The sequence below is a fragment of the Callithrix jacchus genome, chromosome 14 (genome assembly GCF_049354715.1).
Source record: "Callithrix jacchus isolate 240 chromosome 14, calJac240_pri, whole genome shotgun sequence".
Taxonomy (NCBI): domain Eukaryota; kingdom Metazoa; phylum Chordata; class Mammalia; order Primates; family Cebidae; genus Callithrix; species Callithrix jacchus.
The window spans coordinates 9,064,353-9,088,232 of record NC_133515.1 but is presented as its reverse complement, the minus strand read 5'-3'; the positions used below and the strand labels follow the sequence as shown (position 1 = coordinate 9,088,232).

Sequence of the window (23,880 nt, the reverse complement as noted above, 5' to 3'; positions counted from 1 at the left end):
GTTTTTTTTCTGTTTTGTTTTACTAAGTTTGACATATTTCTACGTACTTTTAGTCAAAAAATGCTTTTTGGTATTTATGAAACATTTCAGAATAATAGATATTAGATTCCTTATGTCATGTCTTGGCCTTGTTACCTGAAGGTTATTTAATTCTGAATGCTTCAAAGAACTATGATTAATTAGTTCTATAAATGGGAATAAAATGAGAAATTTTGTTATTGTATGAAAGCATTTGGTAGATATTTGGGTTATGAATTCTGTACTATTTGAATGTTTAAAAGCATTATTTTGGGTTGTTTGCATTATGTTTATATGACACTTTGAAAAATACTTTTATACAGCAGAACTGTGATTAAGATTACTTTATGAATCATTTCTTGAGATAATATAGAAGGTGGTAAGGAAGTACCTGGCTTTGGATTTAGGTAATTTAGCCTGAATCTGAATCCTTACTCTGCCACACTTATGCTGCAGGAGTATGGGCAAGTTAGTTTACCTCTATGAGTCTTAGTTTTCTTTGTGAAGAGCAATGATAGATAGTTCAGGATGTTTGCCTCGTGGAGTTGTGAGCATAAGAATACATGAGCAGGCTAGGTTCAGTGGCTTACGACTGTAATTCCCACACTTCGGAAGGCCACGACAGGAGGATCGCTTGAGCCCAGGAGTTCAAGACCAGCCTGGGCAACACAGTGAGACCCTGTCTCTACCAAAAAGAAAATAAATTAGCTGGGCGTGGTGGCAACGTGCCTTGTTCCCAGCTACTTCAGAGGCTGAGGTGGGAGGATTGTTTGAGCCCAGGAGGTTGAGGCTGCAGATCAAACTACTTCACTCCAGACTAGGCAGCAGAGTGAGACCCTGTCTCAAAAAAAAAAAAAGGGAGAACTAGTTACATGCTACCACAGTCACAGTTTGGTAAATGGAGTAGGCTGAAACTTTTAGGGGATATCTGTTTTTGGAAGCCTATTATAAAGGCTAACCCTCAGGTACTAATATTTTTAAGTCTGAGGAAAACTCTTTTTCCCTCTTAAGGAGAAAAGGAAGACCCTTTTATGAGATCAGAACTTTTTACAGGCTGAGGGTTCTTATTTCTAGGACTGTGTATCTTTAGAGGACCAGAGGACAAGGCTAAGGATGAGACTGATAATAGAGGAAAGCTCTATTTGTGCCTGAATTACAAATGTAATTACAAAAGTTAAAATGACCCTTTATAGCTCAGGATGATTAGAAACTTTTGTCCTTAGGTGAGGACACTCATCTTTATGTCCTTAAATGTGGTATATGTCGCCAGATCTGATCTTTAATAGTATTTAATGACATAAGGGTAAAAAATTTCATTTGCAAACAGATTTATGTTTATATTATAGATTGTTTTTCAAGTACTTAGAACAGCAATGTGGTAGTTGAGAGGCTCTGAAATCAGACTGCTTGGGACAGAATGACTGTTCAAGCAATAGGCTGTGTGACTTAATTTAACTTTTAATCTACAAAATGGAGATAAGATTACCTACTTCATAGTTCTGAGAATTTAAATAAACACATACATGTAAAACACTTACGGCAGTGCCTGGCACCTGCCAAGCACTGGATAATAGTAGCCATTTTTATTGTTATTTTATCCAGGTGTGTTTGTAGATTGCATGGCATAGTGATAATCAAAAAGGGTTTTACTTAGCTTCATGTAACTAAATGTATGCCAACGCCTTTGTATTTTTATAAAATAATCACAATGAAATAATTTTAAGATGTACTTTTTGACAAATAATTAGGGACTTAATTAAATTTGGCTTCTCTTGAGATAATAGAAATAATCCGTAGTCGATTCTGGTTTTTTTTAAAAGCCTCCATTTTGGGTGTAAGCATGTTTTAAATGTAATTTCTAAAATTAACTAGACCTGATGTTTTAAATAATAAAAATTAGTTTGGGGTTTGAATGCTCTCTTTTTCCTTCTAGGAGACATGTCAGTACTGAATTCTCCCAGACATCAGAGCTGTATAATGCATGTTGATATGGATTGCTTCTTTGTATCAGTGGGTATACGAAACAGACCAGATCTCAAAGGTCTGTATTCTTATGTTTTAAGAAAATTGATACATTGTTATAAATATATATTAAAAGGGATTACAAAATCTTTTTAAAAAAATTCCGATTTTCCTTGGGAAAATCAGTTCTTCCAAATTTTCTGTATTCCATTATCAAGGAAGGTGTAGGGAAATTAGAGTTTTTCTTTCTCCCTATAGAGATCTTCAGGGAAGAATATTCATCTTCAACATAAGGATACGTCATCGAAGACTAATAGAGACAGGTTCCATATTGGGCATTTTCTAAATTTTTATCTGTACTCTTTCTTAATGAATGGAAATTTTATGGTTTCTCTTGTCTTTGAGACTTGGGTAACTATGCTTTTTCTTGAGCAAATATCTTGATTAACTGTCCTGATACCTGTGAACATCCCAACTTCTTGATTGTAGGATAATGTAGCATTATTGAGTATTGCTAAAATATGTTAAAGTCATCTGGCTAGTCTTTGTCATAGTGAAATTGCAGATATTTGTGAACTAGTCAGTACTTTAAAAAGCATACATTCTGGGTTTTCCAGTGCTTACCTCTGTCTGAAAGACATAACTTAATGTTTTCTTCTGGTAATCAATTCTTTCCTTAAATAAGGAATCACTATGGCACAGAAATGGCTGTGTTAAAACCAGGAGTTTCTTTTTGTCATGGGTAGTTTGCTGCTTAAGCTCTGAAAGGAGTTTTTAGAATGTTAAATAATTGATTTTCATAGAGTAACTTTTTTTCTGAGACAGAGGTTCACTGTTGTTGCCCAGGCTGGAGTACAGTGGCATGATCTCGGCTCACTGCAACCTCTGCCTCCCAGGTTCAAGTGATTCTCCTGCCTCAGTCTCCTGAGTAGTTGGGATTATAGGCGTGCACCACCATGCCCAGCGAATTTTTATATATTTAATAGAGACGGGGTTTCACCATGTTGGCCAGGCTAGTCTCGAACTCCTGACCTCAGGTGATCCCCCAGCCTCAGCCTCACAAAGTGCTGGGATTACAGGTGTGAGCTGCCGTGCCCGGCCAGAGTAACTTTTTAATGCATTGTTGATTTTATTTCATTTCTTGGTCCTCAAAACAATGCATTTAGTAAATACATATTTGTCATCCATGCTATTGCTTTATAAAATTATAGTAATCTTATAACTTAACACACATACAAAAGGAAATGATACAGGAAAGTAAGTTGTTACCAAAGCAAAAACTGAGGGGGGCTGTATGCTGATGTTTGATGATATGTTAGGTCAGATTGTGATTTCTGTGCATATATATTTAGTTTCTGTTGCTGTACAATTGAGAGATAAGTATAGATGTTAACTCTACTTTTCTGATACTAGAAATACAAAAATATATATATTTAGTTTTTTTTCCCCCACCACTTTAGTCTGGATCTAGGCTCTTGAGTTGCCTGTTTTCTACAATAAGAAATCAAATGAAAGCCATGGAAGGCCGAGTTGACTGCTGCTTTCAGGTTGAATAAATGTATCAAAACAGTCACAAATAATTGGCTTTTTTTGGAGGAGCTAAGAAACTTAGATGACATTTACGTGGTGATTGATAATCTTTAAAGTGTTAGCTTCTTTAAGGATTTATGTCTAGGTAAAGCTAAAGAAAAAGAAAAGGACATGTTTTAAAAATCTTTTGAAAAATTTTCTCTTACATTTTGTTAACATTCCTGTACCCAGATACAGAAATATTTTAATCTTTTCCTCACAGGAAAACCAGTGGCTGTTACAAGTAACAGAGGCACAGGAAGGGCACCTTTACGTCCTGGTGCTAACCCCCAGCTGGAGTGGCAGTATTACCAGAATAAAATCCTGAAAGGCAAAGCAGGTACAAATGCGCTCTCTTTGAAATCTTAGTGCTCCTGTGGACGGCTTCTGGATTTTGCTGTTGGTATGGTTGTTATAGAAATGAAAGCAGAGTTGTAGCAATTAGCTTTTTCATTCAGGGGTTTTAAGGATATCAGTGTTCGGCTTTGTTGAATTGGAAGCTGTTTTCCTGAAGCAGAGAGTGAAGAATGATTTACAAGGTTTGATTAATTTGCTCTGTATGAATTTAGATTGGGGATAAAAATCATGGGCATAATTTAAAGAAGCCTCTAACTTGAGAGCTAATTACTAGTCATTTGGTCATTATGTCACAATAAGAATGTTCAAGTTTCTGTTGCTCAAAATTTATAGGAGGAAGTAGAATAACAAACAGTAGAATTTTTAATTTATTGGAATTAAAAGTAAACACCAGTAATCATTCTCCGTAGCCTTTAGTGAACCTGTTTGTTAAGAGATATAACCTTGTTGTTGACTCTCATGACTTTTTAGTTTTGGATATTAATAAGGAAAATCATAAGTTGTACTAATCATAATACTTATTAAGATTTCATGTGTCTATTATTTTTTTCCACTGAGTAAATTCACTCAGTGGAAATGTTTTCTTAGAAATTAATCTTTTTTGATAACTGATTAGTTTTCTCATGGTTGTTTTGCAAAGCCAAAAAGAATTTTTTTTAAATTAATTTCTCAGAAAAATATTACCTGGAAAGTAGTCAGGAGTTAGATATACAGTGAAATGGAAGGCATGCAGATTAGTTTTATTGCAATTATTTCAGTGCCCTTGTTGTCAGTTATAAAACGTTGGGCTGGCTTGTCAAATGACCCCAGTGAAATTAAGGCAAAAGGAAAGCAAGTGAATATCTCTGAGGACCTTTTTTGGGATAATAGTCTTTTTGTTGGTTTTGATCATCTGTTTATGTGGTCTTAAGTATGAAAAAACATAATTGTAGATACATATTTATGCTTTGTGTGTACATTTATTTCAAGTTTTATAAAGGTTTTCTTGGTCTTTCAATCTTTTCAGAGATTTCTGACATTCTAGAATTTTGTGTGGCATGAGTAGGTCTGGAGTAGCTGTTATTGAACTTGTTGAGATTTAGTTGTATTATGGTCTAGGTTTTTTAAGTATTGCTAATATGGTTTTGTGGTAGATTGGTTTTTCTTTCTGTATTTTCTGTGTGCTACTAAACAGATGGAATCTTAAGTTATAAGATAAAAAATAAGTAGCTTAAGGAAGTGCACAATACTTGTCATGTGTTAGGCATTTATGAAATATTTACTAAAGAATGTTGAAAGAAGAAAAACCACCATGTATATACGTGCAGTAGCATCTTCAGTGCTCAGAGTCTCTCTGGTGGGTAGTCTTGTTACACACGTCCTTTTATCGGCAGTGTCTGCATTTAAAATGTTGACCTTAAGCAAACGTTCCTTAGGAGTAGCAGAGAGCTAGTCCTCTTTTGTCTTTCCTTCTGTTAGAAACAATCTTACTGTAAATGGTTTATTAACACAGTACTGTCATTGGTTACTTAAATGTCTTCATCAATTTAGCCACCTGATTTTTATAACATTTTAATACCTTCTATAATCACATCCCCTTCACATCAAAATGTGGGTGGTAAACCAGAAGGTAAATATTAGGGGAAATATTTACATTTCACTTACCATTGAAAATTGTCAAAAGGAGATTGTCCGGTCACTAGAAAAGGTGATAAGACAGTTTGTATTTTATACTCTTACTACTTTAACCTCATGTCATTTACTTTTATATCCTAAGCCTTTTTACCCATTAGCAGCTTACCAAAATATTTGCTACATATAAAATGAATAGATTGTCCTTTATTATAAAATTTGATTACAACTAAGCTGTGCTCAGAACTTTTTTCAGTGCCTTGTTTCTCTTTGCTTGTTATACCCTGATCTTTCTTTCTCTGGGTTAATATCAAACATGGCACTAAATATAAAAATATTGAGGATCCGTTTAGGAATTAGAATCTTTGGCTTCTGTGCACTAGTTTTGAAAAAAAAAAAAGATCAATTCTAATGTTTGGCTTATATGTCTAGGCAAAGTATTAGGACAAATAGCATCCTTAGTCCTTTTTGAAACTTTAGTTTCTTAGTTGTCATATCCAAAAGCTCTTTAATTAGACCATGCAACCAGCGGATCTCATCCATCCATAACTTCTTTTGCAGGCTGCTTCCTGAGCAGTACTCATTAGTGACACTTTTCATTGATGATCTCATTGTTTGGAACAATTTATGCTCCAAATGTCATGGTTGGGGCCTTTTACCCTTTCCTGGATTTCCAGGATGCAGATGTTTTCTATTCCTTCGACAACTTCAGTTTTCATTCTAAAGAACAACAGTTTTAAAAATCGTATTAGTCATAGATTTATTCTCAGCGATTTCTTTTTCACAGACTTGGGTCCTGGCCTCTGATTTCTCCAACCGTTCCTCCACATTCTCCATGTGCCCGTCTAGTTTGTCAAGTTTTGATGAGCAGTTCTCTACTTTGCCCTCCAGTGAGGACAGTGTGTCCCTGCATTTCCCTGAATCTCACATGAAGCAACTCACTCCGCTCGTGGAGGGACCCACGCACTCTGCTGCACTGTGGAACAGGTCAGCCAGCCCAATGGAGAGGAACACAATGGTGCTACCTCTCAGGCCAGGGCATTGGGGGCGCATGGACCACAGAGACTGTTCTCTCCTCAAGCATAAGTTTTCTGTTATTTTCAAGACAGTATCTTAGATAACTAGCCCTTCAGATATCAAAGTCTGGTAATTCTCCAACTTGTAAGGCATAACTCACGGTTACACCTTTGAAAAGCAGTTGGTTGTGGCTGTTCAAACTTGAGCACTCCTTTTTTTTGGAGTCTAGTTGTACCCTCTGTTGAAGTGTGTTACTGACAGTCCTGAATTTCTTAACAGATTTTCAGCTTAGATGAATTGGACTATTAAAATTTATATTTAGCCTTTTAAAACCCTCCAGCAACACTGGGTAATCTGCTTGGGATTCTGTCTTTAGTTTGTAATCATATAGCTAGCATACTCTATTCATATGTCAGAAACTATAGCTCACAATACACACACTGCTATTTTGAAGCAAGTAGGATTTGACCCCACTGAGATGCCAATCAGTTTGATTTGCATTTATGCTGTTGATACATGGTTGCTGAAATCCGGAAATGCTTGTATGGGTTGCATAGTTAGATGAAAGATGTTGATGATTACTGGTCAAACCAGGAAGAATTGTTTTAAGTCCATGAAACCCAAGATTTTGCCAGTTTTCCTGGTGGTGCATTAACTTGGCTGACTTTTCACAGAACAAGTCTAAAATAAACTGAAGAAAAATGCTGGGTTTGTAAGTTATGTATTGTTACAGTGTACACAAAATAGATTTGTCTGGAATAGCTGAAGTGATATATTTTGGTTTTGTTTTACTGATGGTATTTTTGTTTATAATAGTAGAGATGTGGCTGAGATTCTGGTTTTAGAATGTGATTTTTAAATTCTTTTTTACAGCATACTCTTCTTGGAACCTAATAGTAGTATCCCAAGAGACCTATGACTGAAGTTGTGTTTTAAGTCTATTTCTCAATTACTCGTGAAGCTAAAGGTGATAAAGGAAGGAAAGTGGCAGGCACCCAGTAGGCTCTCCACAGTGTGTGCTTTTGTATTCTTGTATTAAGTTGTAAATTTGGTTTGTATATTAAGAGATGTTGGTGAGCCACACTAGGCTACAGTTGTGTTCTCTAAAGCATTGATATTCTGATCACACTTGAATGTTTTTAATTGAACATGCATTATTAAACCAAAAGTAAAATTACCTGTAGCAGGGGCTAGTGTGAAGCTGGGGATAATGTGATGTGTGTTCAAAAGAAAAAGCCTGAATTTATGATGAAACCTCTTTATGGTTTGTGACCTACTAAATTATTGTTTGATCAGATGGCTGGTAGGAATTTCATGTTTCTTGTACATGTTAATTAGCTCTAAGTTCTACAGACAGTTCTTTTAGGAAACAGCAAAGAATATTCAGAGAAATTTATATTTTTCATTAACTTTTCCCCATTACAGAGAGCTGTACAGTCCTCGTAAGGCTATCAGAGGGGGTTCATCTCCCTGATCACTTCTCATCCATGTCCACCTCAAGGGACTGTGTGTTACAGGATATTTTATATATATCTTTTGGTGTATTTTTTTTTAAAGTCACAGGACACTTTGAATTTATTATAAGTTTTTAATCTGCTGATGAAGACTATAATTGAAGCAAACCATTTTAAAGTTACAGAGTTGCCTTCTATTAGATAGGGAGATAATATCAGTAGAGATAACTGTATTTGGAATTTCCTAAACTTTTTATATGAAAGTAATGGAAAACAACTTTCTTGAAAAAGTTAGAGAAAATCAGTTTATAACATTTCACCATTAAATTTTCTTTTTTTTATTTTTAAAGCAGATATACCAGATTCATCAGTGTGGGAGAATCCAGATTCTGGACAAATAAATGGAATTGATTCTGTTTTGTCAAAGGCTGAAATTGCATCTTGTAGTTATGAGGCCAGGTACGTAGAAGTTGTGTGTGATAATTCTTAATGAATAATTTGGTCGATTACTTTTATATAATCTTTTGAACTATAATCTTTTGAAGTGGATTCAGGCATGCCAGTCAGGCCAGTGATTTAAATGTTACAGACCTCTTATGGAAAGAAATGGTTTTAGCCTTAATCATTTTATTCATGTCCCCCCACAGCCCCTCACCAGTGCTAGATAACTTTAAACAAACAACTTACTAGTTCCTTGATGAGAGCCAGTAGGTTCTGTAGTGGAAACCAAAAGAAATTGGGCATTGTCATTTTTATTGTCTTTTGAAGCAAGAAATAAAATAATTAGATTTTTTTGAATGGGAGAGGACTTTAATGTTTATCTACTCCAATCTTTTGTTTTTGTTGCTAAGAAAAATCTCTTGTAATCCACACTTCCTAATATTCAGTTTTTTTAAATGTTAAAACCCAATTGCCTATTAAATTATAAGTAAATAATTTCATTATTGGCATACTTAGTATCTCTTCACTTAAATTTGGCAAGAGTGTTGTTAACTTGTTAGCACCAGCATATAGGTCTTTATCTTACAGTGATCTGAAACCATAATTAGAATTGGCTCTTTCAGTATAGGAAGAAACATACATATATGTTCCTCATAATTTAAAAAATCATTTTTAAATAATTGGAATAGGTGTAAAAGTAGAGGGAGTAAAAATTAAAAAGAGAAGTCTTCATTTTTTTTTTTTTTCCTGTAAATTGAACACAGACATTTTTACCTGTAGAACACAGCAAACCCTTACACATTGCTGGCAAGTGTTAAGGTATTCAATAATTACATGAAAAAACAGAGTCTTCTTAGATCAGTTACATCTTTTTAGTCTTGATTCAGAGTTGTGGCTATTGAAGCATTTAATCTGAAGAAAAAATATTTGAGCTCAGCATCTAATCATAATTTTTTAATTTGCTAATTGTTTTTTTTAAAGTATATTTAAGTAAAAAAGCATGAAGTTCAAATGTGCATGCTTATATTTTAAATTGTTTCCCATTTATGAAATGCTACACTTTTACTTCTAGGCTAACTTTGCCTTTCTCGTTAACAGAATTATGTTTTAATGATTTACATTGTCACTTGATGCTGTGGCCAAGGAATTGAAACTTACTTTAAATGATAATTAAGTCAAATACAAATGTTTCGAATAGTTATACCACTTTTGGTTAGCACAGACACTCGAGCTGAGTTTATGTTGTGCTTAGTAGGCTAGTCTGTTTCTCCCTACTAAGTTATTGAATGGTGGCCTGGTTTTCAGATGGCAAGACAGTTATGTGCACTATCTGGAAGGTGTGATGAAGCCCAGAAATATTCTCAGTCCTTGAGTTTCACTAGTTGGTAAAATGTGAGCTCTGTTTACTCCTGCGAGGCTGCCTCTGCAGGGTCTCCCTTTATACCTTCATTCCCAGTCCCCACTAAGATGAATGCTGGCTGGGGAGCAGGGCTGCCTCCACGTGAAAGTGCCACCATCTCTGGTGGCTTTGGACTCCAGGAGCCACAATTGTGTCTAGGCGTTAGGCTTCTCTTGGGTATTTGGATGGTACATTTGTATTTACCCACAGTTGGTGACTGTCAAGCTTAATGCCTTGCAAAAAATGGGTGGGGACAGTATATGAGGGCAAAATACTATATAGTGAACCATTTAAGTGCAGATGTTTAAGAAGTTACATAAAGTGATGAAAATGAATTTAACTTGACAAAAAAAAAATACAGCCATGAAATTTTTGTCACTTAATTGTAATTTTCTGTTTTCTAGAAGGCTATTCCTAATGAAAGTTTCTAGAAAATAGTTTCTGGATACTTGTTTTTGTTGCCATCCAAAGGGTTATATTTTCCTTATCTGAGGAAAACTTTTTTTTTTTAACAAGTATAAGTAACTGCATGAGAGAAATGCTTCTAAGTTTGGAGTGAGGAATAGATTGTGGGGATGATCTGCTCGGTTTTCCACATTGGTGAGTTTTCACTATACATAGCCTAATAATGGGGCCAGCAAAGGATAGAATGTGAATATGAAATGGTAGAAATACAAGGTAGAATGTGTATATGTGGGTTACAGTGTGCACAGCTGTTAGTACTTGGCCTATACTTACAGTAGAGAGCAAACTGTGTGTAATAAATGAGAAGGTAGATTGTACATGAATAGGTAATGATACACAGATATTCTAGAATCGTAGATTTTTAAAGCCAAATAATTTCTAAACCCCATTTTCATGATAGTTTTGTAAGAACCCACTACTTTTCTTACTTTTTGGTTGTCTTTTAGGATGTAAAGTGGACAGTGACAGTGGTTTGATGGCAGTTTATTATTATTTATTTATTTGGAGACAGAGTCTTGCTCTGTCGCCCAGGCTGCAGTGCAGTGGCACGGTCTTGGCTCACTGCAACCTACGCTTCCCAGGATGAAGCAATCCTCTTGCCTCAGCCTCCTGAGTAGCTGGGATTTCAGACACCCACCACCATGCCTGACTTGTTTTTGTATTTTTAATAGATTTGGGGTTTCACCATGTTGGCCAGGCTGGTCTTGAACTTCTGACCTCATGATCCACCTGCCTTGGCCTCCCAAAGTTCTGGGTTTACAGGCGTGAGTCACTGTACCCAGCCGGCAATATTTATATATTGTAGACTCTAACACCAAATACAACTGTCTGAACAAAGCATATTGGCAGATAGAATATGTCCTCTGAGCTTTAAACATGGGAATAAGCTGTTTTTGCAGCATGTACTTACGAAGTTATGGTAATTTCTCCTGCATGGGATTTTAGTTGGAGTAGATGAGTCATAGTAATGAAGAGTCACTTCAGACATTTTTGTAATTGTCTTTAATCATTTATTTTCTAAGAAACAAACCTCATTTCCCAGCCATTTTCCACTCATTTCCCACTCAAGGTATTTGGCTCCCTTAGTATGGCAAACCTAAGGCAAACCAAAGGGAAAAGGTTTTCCTTTTTTGTTTGTGACTTCCTTATAGTGTCTAATAGCTTTTAAACATTTTTTTCTCTGGGTACATTTTACATGAATACATAAGTAGATGTACCATATTTTACTAAGTAATGTGCCTCGGACAATTTTTTCATAAATCAATGTTTTGAAAATGAAACTATCATAAATATAAGAACATGTTATTTGTAGGGATTATGAACACTTTGTTGAGATGGAGTTTCCCTCATTGCCCAGGCTGGAGTACAAGGCACAATCTTGGCTCATTGCAACCTCCACCTCCCAGCTTCAAGCAATTCTTCTGCCTCAGCCTCCCTAGTAGCTGGGATTACAGGCATTCACCACCACACCCAGCTAATTTTATATTTTTTGTAGAGACGGGGTTTCTCCACGTTGGTCAGGCTGGTCTTGAACTCCCCACCTCAGGTGATCTGCCCGCCTCAGCCTCCCAAAGTGCTGGGGTTACAGGTGTGAGCCACCATGACCAGCCTTATAAACACATTTTTAAAAATTTAATTGTTATCTTTAATTTGTAAACTTAGCTTTTACATGCTGAATCTGTGTATCTGGCATAATTATATTACCCGAAGAAGTTTACCCTTTTCAACAGTAGACCTTTTTTCTGCTTTAATAATTTCTGATAACTTTTTCTAAATGATTTTATGTTTCTATATATATGTCTGAACTGTTATGTATCTACTTCTGCATTGGTGGACAAAGCCTGTTGATCATAGGTCATCCTTTTCTAGGTGAGTGTAGGGATCGTCCCCATGGACATCATGGAGTTTTCTTTATTTACTCTCCCATAACCCAGTACCTCACTAAGTCCCTGACACTAAGAATTGTTTTCTTTATAGCTCTGACAGCCATAACTTCCTTTACTGTCATTTCCTTCCTCTTAAGTATTTCTTGTCTACCAGGGGCTTAGCACTGAGACCATTTATAATATTTCTATTTTTATAAACATAATGCATGTGATTTTGTATCTACTGCTGAGTAACTTGGAGGACTCTTCCTTCTTGGCTCTCATGGTCTGAATGTTGGGAGGGTGCCAGAGGCCTATGAGTAATTGGTGACTCATAAATGTAAATGTAAACAGGGCATGTCTCCATGCTGAATAATTAGTAAATATTTATTGAACAGATATGTAGAATAACCATATTATATAATAATATGTAATTTAATTGCTTTATTTTGCTTGTTTTTACTATAATGTTTTTCCTTGGTTCTTTACAGAATGATAATACAGAATTTTACTAATTATGTGTAATTCCATAGTTATAGTTTTGTGGTGATTACTCCAAAAATCAAAGGTAATATGGGGCATTGAGACACACAGATTTAAAATTTACCATTTTCAATTAGGTCCCTCAAAGTTCTGGAACCCTGGCTCCTGCCCAGAGTGATGTCCTACCATATACAATGCTGTTGGCATCTCAACCACTGTGGAGCCACTTCAGGAGCATGGAATTGGTCAATTGGGAATTGGGTGGTAATAGGATGAGTACATTTTGTCTGTTTGTCACATAGCACTGTTTTGTGTAATTCTTTTAGTTTATATTCTTTGTCTTTGGGGGATGAACCCTGGTCAAACTGTGCCATGTATTAGGGGAAGAAAATCTTTTTTTGACAGCATATTCCTGCTCTGTGGTGGTTGTGATATCACCAGCATATGGCATGCTGGCATCTCTGCAAAGGGGCCAGAGGTATGAATTTTAGCAGAAAGCTTCAGATACAGACAAGAGCCAAACCTGGTCTTTTAATGACATATTTGGCATGTCTTACATGTGTCATTTACACTATTCAGTCAGTTGTGACTTTCTTTGGGGGGAAAAACAAGCCTGTAAATTTTAATGCCTCTCTTTAACCCCTAATGAGAATGGAGTTAAATGGAAGTTATAAATTAGTGGCATGGGGAGATAGCAACATATTTGATAAATATTTGAGTTTAAAATTTCCTAGAATAACCTCCGTTGTGTTTTTGTTCTCTCTCTAGGCAAGTTGGCATTAAGAACGGAATGTTTTTTGGGCATGCCAAACAACTATGTCCTAATCTTCAAGCTGTTCCATATGATTTTCATGCGTATAAGGAAGTCGCACGAACAATGTATGAAACATTGGCAAGGTACAGTGTATCAAACTGCCATTTTGTGTCTGTGTTTTCCTTCTTGTAGCTAATAGTAAAGATAGTGCAAGTTTTCTTTACGATTGTCAGGATCACTTTTGCTAGACTTTTATCTTTCAGGAACCGTCTACTCGGCATCCCAGGTTTTGAGGCCTTCTTTCTTTGGGCAATTTCCAGGTAGTTCAGTCTCAAGGGATAGTTTTGTATTGCTAAAATTGTTCTTGTGCTTCCCTTCGTTGATGGAGGATCTGATTATTCGCATACTACTTCTGGTCTGTGGTTCTCGTTTCCTTCCCGTGGAGCCAGATAGATGAAGGATGGAATTTTTTAACCTGGTTATTCTCTTATATTTCATTTTAATTATACTTTTGTTCAAAATTAGAACTGATGGGTTGATAACAAGTGGAGACTCTTTAAAACTTTATCTTCTTAAAATCATTAGATGTCCCAAAAGTTAGTTTTCATAAAAGTTGTTCTTTAGTAATAGTTCCAAAATGATTGATGAGTTGGCTTGAGCAAAGGTGATTAACTTTAAAACTGCAGATATACTTAAAAATATTTAAAAGTGTGTACATAGTTAATACTGACCCAGAACTCAAATTTGTTAAAAGTATATTCCAGCTTATTGTGTAATTCTTTTAGTTTATATTCTAAAGTTTCTGTCACCCAGCAGAAATAGGGAGCCAGATAAAGTTTCTGTCACCCAACAGAAATACTCAACTCTGCGTTGTAAATGGAAAGCAGAGCATGGTACAGTTACAGTAAAAATGTGTTTACTGCATGTTAGGCCTAGGTTTGTCAACTCCTGGGCAGTATTAATGTTCCTAGAGATAGACTTCTTGCCTCTGTCTTCACTTCTGCCTCTTCCTTTTTGTGTTAATTTGAACAGGTGACTGCTAGATGCTGCTAGCCTCAGAAAGGAGTATCTAATCCTTTCCCTGTGGGAGCTTGCTCTTTAGTAGGAGAGAGAGAAAATGTAAAAGAATTGATTGTTTCCTGGCATGAGTATGTAGGATTGAATGCTGAATGATAAGCCACTTACTGTTATAGCTGTCCTATTAACACAAAGAGAACATACTAATTAACTTTGCAGTTAAAAGTTGGGTAACTAAATAAATAAATCTCAAATACAGGAATGTTAGTATTGCCAAGTGGAATGTGCTTTAATTCCTCTTTGAAAGGTGAAGCCAGTGGTAGCATCCAAACGAGGGGTAGGTAGGGATGGGTCACTGAGGTGCGTACTATGGTGCTTCTGTGTCCTGGGCGTTGAGGCTCTAGAGCAAACCATCAGCCAGCGCCTGAGGTTAGGAGGATGTGAGAGAGAGCTGTGACACATACTCCTACACAGTCACATGTACATGGTCCCAGTAGAAGGCTGGACACAGTTTCAGTGGCATGTTTCCATTCTTAGGGGAAAAATATCCACAGTGTTGTTCTTCTACCACCCTTGGGAAATCTCGTCTCAGCTTCTTATTCTCCCTGCCTCAGGGCAACTTTGACTCTGAAGCAAAATACCTCATGCCAGGTATACCCGTCTGTTCTTAAAAATGTCACGCTTGAAGCCCAAACAAAACATGCTTATTTCTTGAATACAGAGAGATTATTTCTCAAGAGAGATACTAATCTGATTGTAACCTACCTACGGTAAGGTGTAGGTGAGAGATAAGGACCGCTCTCCTAGTATACATTTCCAAGTGGATTATGAAAGACATAGTTTTGATCCTGAGGCCTCTTAGATTTCCTCCCATTTCTGGTCCAGTTCTATTTTGTGCTTTGTTAGTCCTTATATTTAATTACCATGGGGGCCATATAGCAATTCTTGTCTTCCTTTTTCTTTTCTCTAATTAAAACAAATCCTTTCTGTGGATAGATCCTGTGAGATGATTTTGTAAAAAGTATCTCTACATGCACGGAGTGTAGATGTTATTCTCAGACGGGCAGTTGGGATGACTGGCCACTTTATCTTTCTGTATTCTAGGCTTGGTACAGTGAATGGAATTTAACTGCGATGTTTTTGTTTTAGAAGAGCAGCAATTACTTATTTGACTGATTCATCTAATTTTTCTGTTCCTTAAAGGATTCTCATAAACTATTAGAATAAATGTTTTGACAGTTCAGATTTACCCACCAGTTTTCAACTCTTCAAAGGTTTATAGAAATGTTCTCAGTATAGAGAAACTGGAATAATAATGTATGCTGCATTTTGGTGTTAAAAATTTTTTTTTTGTTATTTTACTCCTTATACATTTTCCTATCCAATTTGCTGTATTTTGGTAGTTAATATGGAGAAAGAGAACACATTATTTTTGCAGTTAAAAGTTGGGTGACTAAAATGGCACTTCAGCCAATTGATTTAAAATGCCTTGTGAGGAAGTAGAAAAAACATAGGATAAGAAGACTTTATTTTGCAACATTGGGTCTACCAGGTGGTGGCTGTGGCTGTGATTTGTTGCCTTTGCTCTGTGTTGACAGCTACACTCATAACATTGAAGCTGTCAGTTGTGATGAAGCACTGGTAGACATTACCGAAATCCTTGCAGAGACCAAACTTACTCCTGATGAATTTGCAAATGCCGTTCGTATGGAAATCAAAGACCAGACGAAATGTGCTGCCTCTGTTGGAATTGGTTAGTATCTAGCTTATCTTGTACTCAAAAGAGTTGCTTTGAGATTCTTGAATGTCAGTTAATTTTAGGGAGTTCTTGTTTTTATTAGCTTCCTCTCACTTGTAAAAGTTTTTAGCATTGCTTGCAGTTGTGTGATATACAAGATAAGTGTTGGAAATACAAGTGAATGGTTGTTAATCTTTGCACTAAATAAGTTGTAACATTTCTTATTTGTTCTTTAGAAATTGGGAAGGTTTAATTCAGCATTTGTAAACAAATTTTTTTCCCCAAAAGTGAATGGAAGCTTTTTAAAGCTAAGTGGTGGTATGGGTTTAGAGTTGCGTATTAAGTCTCAGTCTTGTTACTCTGCACTTCAGCGTCCTGGAATATGGAGCTATTCCTGTCTTCACTCAGTTCTAGAAGTCACCCTGACTACCAGTGCTCTCAGTAACTGTCCAGTTTCTCCTCCACCTCCATCCATGCTGTCTTTAAGCCTTGTACTTTGTCTCTGCAGCTGCTCCCAGCACTTCACCCTGCTTTTGTTGATTCTTTCAGCCATGTCCTCTGGAACTCTCTCTGTCATACTTAAGCTTCACCTCTTCCTTTCTTAACCCACTTACTACCTTCTGGCAAGATACCCCTTTTCTTGCCATTCTGTTAGTAGAGCCAGTTTGTCCCTGCCATACTCAGTATGCCACAGGCTTGGAAGGTAAAGTTAACTTAGTCTTAGCTTGCCGTTGTCACTTTCAACCATTATTCCTCCATCTTCATTCAAAAACTCTTCTTTCTCCAAAGTTCTCTGTCTCCTTTGTACCCATGAAATTTACTGGTTACTGAGTGGTGATATAGAGAGGCTAATGCCATTGAAAGAAGAATTTGTTACTTCCGTTTCCTGAGAGGAGGGGTCACACTGTGCTACACAGGGCTACTGGAGAAGCACCAGGGTGGTTAGGAGACAGAAGCAGAAGGAATGGCGGACGGAAAGCCTGGGCCCCAGAGCCTTTATTAGGGTTTTTTTCAAAAAGACAAGGCAGGACAGAGGAAACAGTTTGTGAATGGCTAGTTTAAGTAATTCTGGCAGACTCTGGGCTACAGGGGTGGTTGCTAGTTGCCTGGTAGCTGGTCCTGGGACAGTTTAGGGCAGGGGGTGATTAGGTTGCATAAGAGAAGTGTGCTTCCAAGTAAGTGGTTTACTGTTTTTAGGAATTAGCCAGCCCTGGAGGGCAATCTCTCCCCAGCCAGCAGGATTTTTAAGATGTCAAAAACAATACAAGATACACAAAATAAAAAGTATGATTAATACATTCCCAGCATTCCTAGTTACTGGCTAGCCTACTTTTTACCCCCTGATGTTGGCCCATAGATCTTAGTAATATTTCAGTTAGGAATTTGTTTTTAATTATACTTAATTTTCATTTATAAATGATCACATGAATCCATTCTTTTAAGTTCAAGCATATGTAATGACAAAGTCCCACTTTATATTTCTACTCCTCAGTTCCTTTCCCTTCCACTGAACTCACTACTTTTATCATTTTGGTATGACTTACCAGAACTTTCCCTCTTCATGAATCTCTGCATTAACCTTAGGAAAGTGTATAGTTTTTATACAAGTCTTCAGTAAAACCAAGATATATCCTCAATATAAGTCTTTTCTTTGGAGATTTTAGTATTCACAGAGAAGCCCATCTAGCAGCTGAACTCTGCAGATCCCTGCCCCTTCTCAGGGCTTGGCGGCCTTTTCCTTTGCCACTTCTGTGGCCGCTGCCCACACCCACACCTTGAACCTTACTGCCTGTCTCTGTGTTTTGAAGACTCTTCCGCCCTCAGTTCCCACTGGTTCTTTGGGCTTTCTGGTTTCCCAGTCCAGTAGCACTCTTTTATTCTCACTTCCTTACCTGTTGTGGGTCCCATGGTTGGGAACATGAACTGCTCTTTCATCATTGCCTTCAGTCCTTATGAACTCCCACTCTTGAGATCAGGATGCTTTCTCTATTCCTATATCCGGGTAGGTGCTGAAATGGCACTTAGGTTAAAGCAAAGAGAAACCTCTATCCAGGCACCCTGTTGGTTATAATCTGAAATACTTAGCAAAATTCTACCAATTTTACACCTTATTTTTAGAAAGTTGATAGTAACCTGTATGAAGGAAGATATTTTTGTTGGGAAATTTTAAAAATAATTGTGAATATTTCTTGGATGACTTTTTTTTTTTTAATAGGTTCTAATATTCTCCTGGCTAGAATGGCAACTAGAAAAGCAAAACCAGATGGGCAGTACCACCTAAAACCAGAAGAAGTAGATGATTTTATCAGAGGTCAGCTAGTTACTAATCTACCAGGTAAATACAAATATTTTCACTATAGTTTTATTACAGGTATTTGTAAATACTTTTTAACATCTATATTATAGAATTATGAGACTTTTTTCCAAGACATGAATATTATAAAAATGTTTTAAGTCCTATTGAGTGCCATGAAAAACATAATTTGGAATTCTGCATTGAATATCCCCTCAAATGATTTCTCAGGACCTTAATGTTAAGTTTTTGTTTTGCCTCTAATGGCTTTTACTTTAGGTATTTCTCAAGTAGCAAGATTCTAAACATTTAAAGGGAAGATGATGAAATTGACTTTCGGTGCTTTAAATAAATGATCATTAAAATAGTTTACTCCTGAGCCAAAGATATGTTTTGAGCATCGAGTCTCTTATTTCATGCTGCAGGACTAGAGATAGTTTTCTGAGTTTATTAAACAAGTAGTTTTAAAAGTATAAATAGAATGTATGTGAGCTGTATTAGGTTTTCAATTAATTCCACTTATTGAAGAAAGCCTTCCATCTTTACCTTTCTCACCCAAGGGGCAGGCTGTTCAGTGATTTCATACTTTTGTGTAGTTACCTATTTATTATAAAGTGCTTGTGTCAGCTTTGCAAAGCCTTCATGTTCATTTATACTGAAAGTTTTAAAATTCATTTGTTTGTTAAAAATAGATCGAATGGCATTTTTAAATGCCTGTTTTGAAGCCTAGTAAAAGTATTCTGAACTAACTTGGAAGTTTCTGTTACAGGCCATAAATATTAAATGTCAGAAATGCCATTTTATGGTATGTTAGTTTTATTTGTTTACTTATTTTATTGAGATGGAGTCTCACCCTGTCACCAGGCTGGAATGCAGTGTTGTGATCTTGGCTCACTGCAACCTCCATCTCCCAAGTGATTTCCCCTGCCTCAATCTCCTGAGTAGTTGGGGCTACAGGTGCATGCCACCAAGCCTGGTTACTTTTTTTTGTATTTTAGTAGAGATGGGGTTTCGCCATGTTGGCCAGGATGATCTTGATCTCCTGACCTCGTGACCCGCCCCCCCCCGCCCCCCCCCCCCCCCCCACCACCTCAGCCTCCCAAAGTGCTGGGATTATAGGTGTGAGCCACCGAGCCTGGCCTGGTAGGTTAGTTTTAAAGGTTCCTGACCCCCTTAGTATATAACTTAAAACAATGTATTGGTGTCAGAAATGTGTAATATGGCATTTTGATGGTTAGTTTCACGTTTAATTTGAGAATACTTAACCTTATAAAATCAAACTAGCAAATTACCTTAGTAGACAACACAATTGAAACACTTTTTTTTTTGAGACGGAGTTTCGCTATTGTTACCCGGGCTGGAGTGCAATGGTGTGATCTCGGCTCACCACAACCTCCGCCTCCTGAGTTCAGGCAATTCTCCTGCCTCAGCCTCCTGAGTAGCTGGGATTACAGGCGCGCACCACCATGCCCAGCTAATTTTTTGTATTTTTAATAGAGACGGGGTTTCACCATGTTGACCAGGATGGTCTCGATCTCTTGATCTCGTGATCCACCCACCTCGGCCTCACAAAGTTCTGGGATTACAGGCGTGAGCCACTGCGCCTGGCCAAAACAGTTTTATAAGAAATCTTACTGCAGTTTTATGTAAGAAGGAACTGGTATATTTAAAGCTGCATGTAAAATCTGAGTTTTAAGTTTATTATGCTAGCCATCTCTATTAGTTTTCTAGGAGTGCCATATCAAAGTACCACAGACTGGGGGGCATAAACAACAGAAATGTGTTCTCACAGTTCTGGAGGCTGGAAGTTCAAGACCAAGGTGTCAGCAGGGTCGGTTCCTTCTGAGGCCTCTCCTTAGCTTGTAGGTGACCCTTTTCTCCCTGTGTCTTCACATGGCCTTCCCCATATGCATGTCTCTGTCCTGATGTCTTCTTTTAAGGATACCAGTCATACTGGATTAGGGTCATCCATATGACCTCGTTTTATCTTATTTACATCTTTAAAAGATTTTGTTTCCAAATACAGTCACACCGTGGCCAGGCACGATGGCTCATGCCTGTAATCCTAGCAATTTGAGAGGCCAAGTCAGGTGGATCACTTGAGGCCAGGAGTTCAATACCAGGTTGGCCAACATGATGAAACCCTGTGTCTACTAAAAATACAAAAAAATTAGCCGGGGTGGTGGCACATGCTTGAAGCACAGGAATCACTGCCCTAGAGGCAGAGGTTGCAGCGAGTCAAGATCGCACCATTGCACTCCAGCCTGGGCAACATAGTGAGAGTGAGACTGTGCTGGGAAAAAGAAAAAACCAACTGAAGAAAAACACCAACCAAATATAGTCGTCACACTGTGTAGTACTGGGTTAGGACTTCAACATATAATCTTGGGAAGACATAGTTTAGTTCAAAACACCATCTTTGAATTGAAATTTTTTTGTAGTTTTCTGTGTGTGTGTGTTGTGTGTGCACACGCACATGTCTGTGTGTAATAGAAATAGAGAAGTTTTAGCTCCTTGACCTAGTAATCCTACCATTCACATTCATTTGCTTCCTGGCTGGAAAGACTTTATTTCTTGAAGGGCAAGTGTGAAGTTACATATCCTGGCCAAGCTGAGGCACAGCCTTGAATTTCCTAAGTGATATTTAAAAGATAGGGCAGCAGAGTTGGCTTTCTCTTCTTCAGAGCCAGATTCTGTATCACTCACAGTAGTTCATGTGGTTTTTATAAAATCCCCAAATTCTTAATCTGTTATAGAGCATTTCAGGTATGTAAAATATCTACTTTCTCCATTGTTATTCCCATCCTGAAGTGTGCACAGATTATAATCTGTTCCTTTGAAAAGGAACAGATTTTATATACGAGAGGGAACCATCTGTGGTGGGGGGCTTTATACAGTGAACATCCTGAGAATTATTTTAGTAAAGAAAGCTGTTTATCTTTGTTAAAGACTAGTAATTTCTCAAAGATATTTGGTGATAAACATACAGTACCTACTTATATCTTGTGGAACATACTTTGGGGAAACTTGCTTCTCTAACCCATAACCAGGAGAATTTTGGTGGTAACTTGCCCCATCTCCAACCTCTTTAGCCCCTTGTACCCATAAATGTTTATTGACCACATATGTGCTGCGCACAGTAATAATTAGAATAGCTACCTAGGGAGAGAAAACACAATAGTAAGTTTTTGCTTTACTCCACAGAATAATAACTATGTCTTACACTAACAGTTAAGTTACCTAATGTGATCTGGTTACCTAATGAAAGAAAGCGTTGATCCCAACAACTGTTACAGTATAAAGAGCGATTTCTCCTTTTTCTTTGGATCTTTGCAGGGCTTTTCACCCATGCATGTGCTCTTCAGTGAAGGGCCCTCTGCACCTCATTCAGCCTTTGCTGGGTTTGTGCATCCAGCGTATGGATTCCTTCTCTGTCCCATTTTCAGAGAACCACCATGAGCACGTAGGTGTTCATGTAATCTGCACTAGTATAGGAGCCATGTAGCCAAGTGAAGCTAGTACAATTTAAAGTTAAATAAAACTACCAGTTCAATTGCTCACTTACCCTGACTACATTTCAGGAGCTCAGAGCAGAAAGTTCAGTTGAACAGCGCTCCTGTAGATGGTGAAAACTTTATTCTTTGAAGTTTACTCCTCTGTGTCTGTATTGGATAGCCAAGTTCTGGATGCCAAGGAGGGGACATTATTGGCCACTTTTAACCTAGGGTAATAGTTCCCCTTCGGGGACAGATGCCAAATCTTTGTTGCAGTTGCTTGACCAGCAGCATCTTTAACTCTCTCTTCTCTTCTTTGAGGTTTAGTTCTAAAGGAGCATATTTTTCTTCACTTTTCTTTTAATAGGTGGCTGTACTGTTTGGACCTGGAGCCCTCTTTACTTTTTCCATAGAGTTTCCATCTTTACCTGAGAAATACCTGCTTAATTGAGGCATTTAGTTAAAACTGGCAGCCCTCTTCAAGATTTTGGTCCTATCTCCAAGCTTAATTTTCACACCCCAACTCAAAAGTAATAGGAGTTGGAGGTAGACCACACCCCCTGCCTCCCTCCCCCACCTCCAGTTCAGGTCATTTCATTCCATCAGATGAGCTTGCATAGAGAAGAGCTGTGATTCTTTCCTAGAGGGACATTCCACTTAGATTAGATTGATTATGTTTAACTTGGCAATGTTTAATATAGCCTTTCCTTTACACCTGTACTGCATAATAATTTTGTTCTATTATACTAAAGATACTCCAAAAAACTATGAGTTTCTCCCCACGTCCATCCACCCCAACACCTGCACACACGAACACAGTCCATAACGATGATTGTCTCTTGCTAATCTTGCAAGTTCCTGAGAACAGATTGGCTCCCCAGAACTGTAAGGGAAAGATCATGGTCAGATTATGGGAGTGGGAATTGAGGCAATAATGGGAAAGAAAAAAGAGAGACAGAAAGTCTTCCTGATGCTAAGAAGTCTTATGACAAAACAGATATACAAAAAGGGAGGCAGAAAGCCTTTCCTAAAAGCAAATAGCTGTGCAAAGTGTCTGTCTACCTTTGACCAACCAAGTACGTGATTTGTCGGTTCCCTTGTGTTTCTCCTCCCCATTTTGGAAAACACTTAGGTTTCACTTAAAATGTTACGTTTTGGTGAATGGTACTTCTCTGGAAGATTTTGTTTGTTTGTTAACTCAGGGTCTTTGGTATTTACTTGGCCTTTGTTCTGGCTTGGATTTAAAAATGGCGCAAATGTGAACCAGCACCCTTAACACCTTTTCATCTCACTTCCATTAAGGAATAAAGTATCTGGGTTTAAACTTGTGTGACACACATTGACGACTTCGTAACCTTGTGTTATATACTGGTTCCAGAGATTTTCCTGGCAGAACTTGGACTAGATAGTTGTTCTGCTACTGAAGACCACTAAGACGGATAGGAGTTAGAAATAACAATAACAATGAACAGAAGTTAGCAGACTTCACTCTGAGTTCTCTTTTTTAAAGACAGGGTCTTGCTCTGTCACCCAGGCTGGAATGAAATGGCAGGTTCATAGCTCACTGCAGCCTCGAACTCTTGGGCTCAAGGGATCCTTCTGACTCAGCCGGCCATGTAGCTGGGACTACAGGAGTGTACCACCACACCCGGCTAATTCTTTTTTCTTTTTTACAGGACAGGGTCTCCCTTAGTTTCCCAGGCTGTCTTCAAACTCAGACTGCTGGCCTCCAGCAGTCATCCTGCCTTGGCCTCCCAGAGTATTGGGATTGCAGGTGTGACCACTGCACCCAGCCTGAGTTCTCTTTTGACAATTTCTTACAGAAGAACAGAAACACAACACTGTCTTTTCCTCATTGATGCAAAATTTTTACTTGATGATGTGGAACCATTTTAATAATAAGCATTATAGTTTCCTTAGGTTACTCCAAACCTCTTTCCCAG

General features: G+C 37.6%; 1 protein-coding gene across 44 annotated transcripts in view; it reads left to right on the top strand.

The window, feature by feature from the left end:
* Positions 1-23,880, top strand: part of LOC100412058 (REV1 DNA directed polymerase) — an 84,711-nt gene that overhangs the window by 48,175 nt on the left and 12,656 nt on the right. For 11 of the 44 annotated variants that reach the window (XR_004733382.3, XR_013526320.1, XM_078348769.1 and 8 more), the window contains 7 exons: positions 1,952-2,059; positions 3,773-3,889; positions 8,339-8,447; positions 12,779-12,886; positions 13,410-13,538; positions 16,011-16,165; positions 18,366-18,485. Coding sequence is in view for 34 of the 44 variants with exons in the window: in XM_078348769.1 (XP_078204895.1) it covers positions 1,952-2,059; positions 3,773-3,889; positions 8,339-8,447; positions 12,779-12,886; positions 13,410-13,538; positions 16,011-16,165; positions 18,366-18,485 (846 nt within the window). In the remaining 10 variants the exon portion in view is untranslated. Of the gene's footprint in view, positions 1-1,951; positions 2,060-3,772; positions 3,890-6,301; positions 6,505-8,338; positions 8,448-12,778; positions 12,906-13,409; positions 13,539-16,010; positions 16,166-18,365; positions 18,486-23,880 lie in introns of those variants that run through there. The other 33 variants (XR_013526327.1, XR_013526325.1, XR_013526322.1 and 30 more) reach the window with 10 other exon arrangements.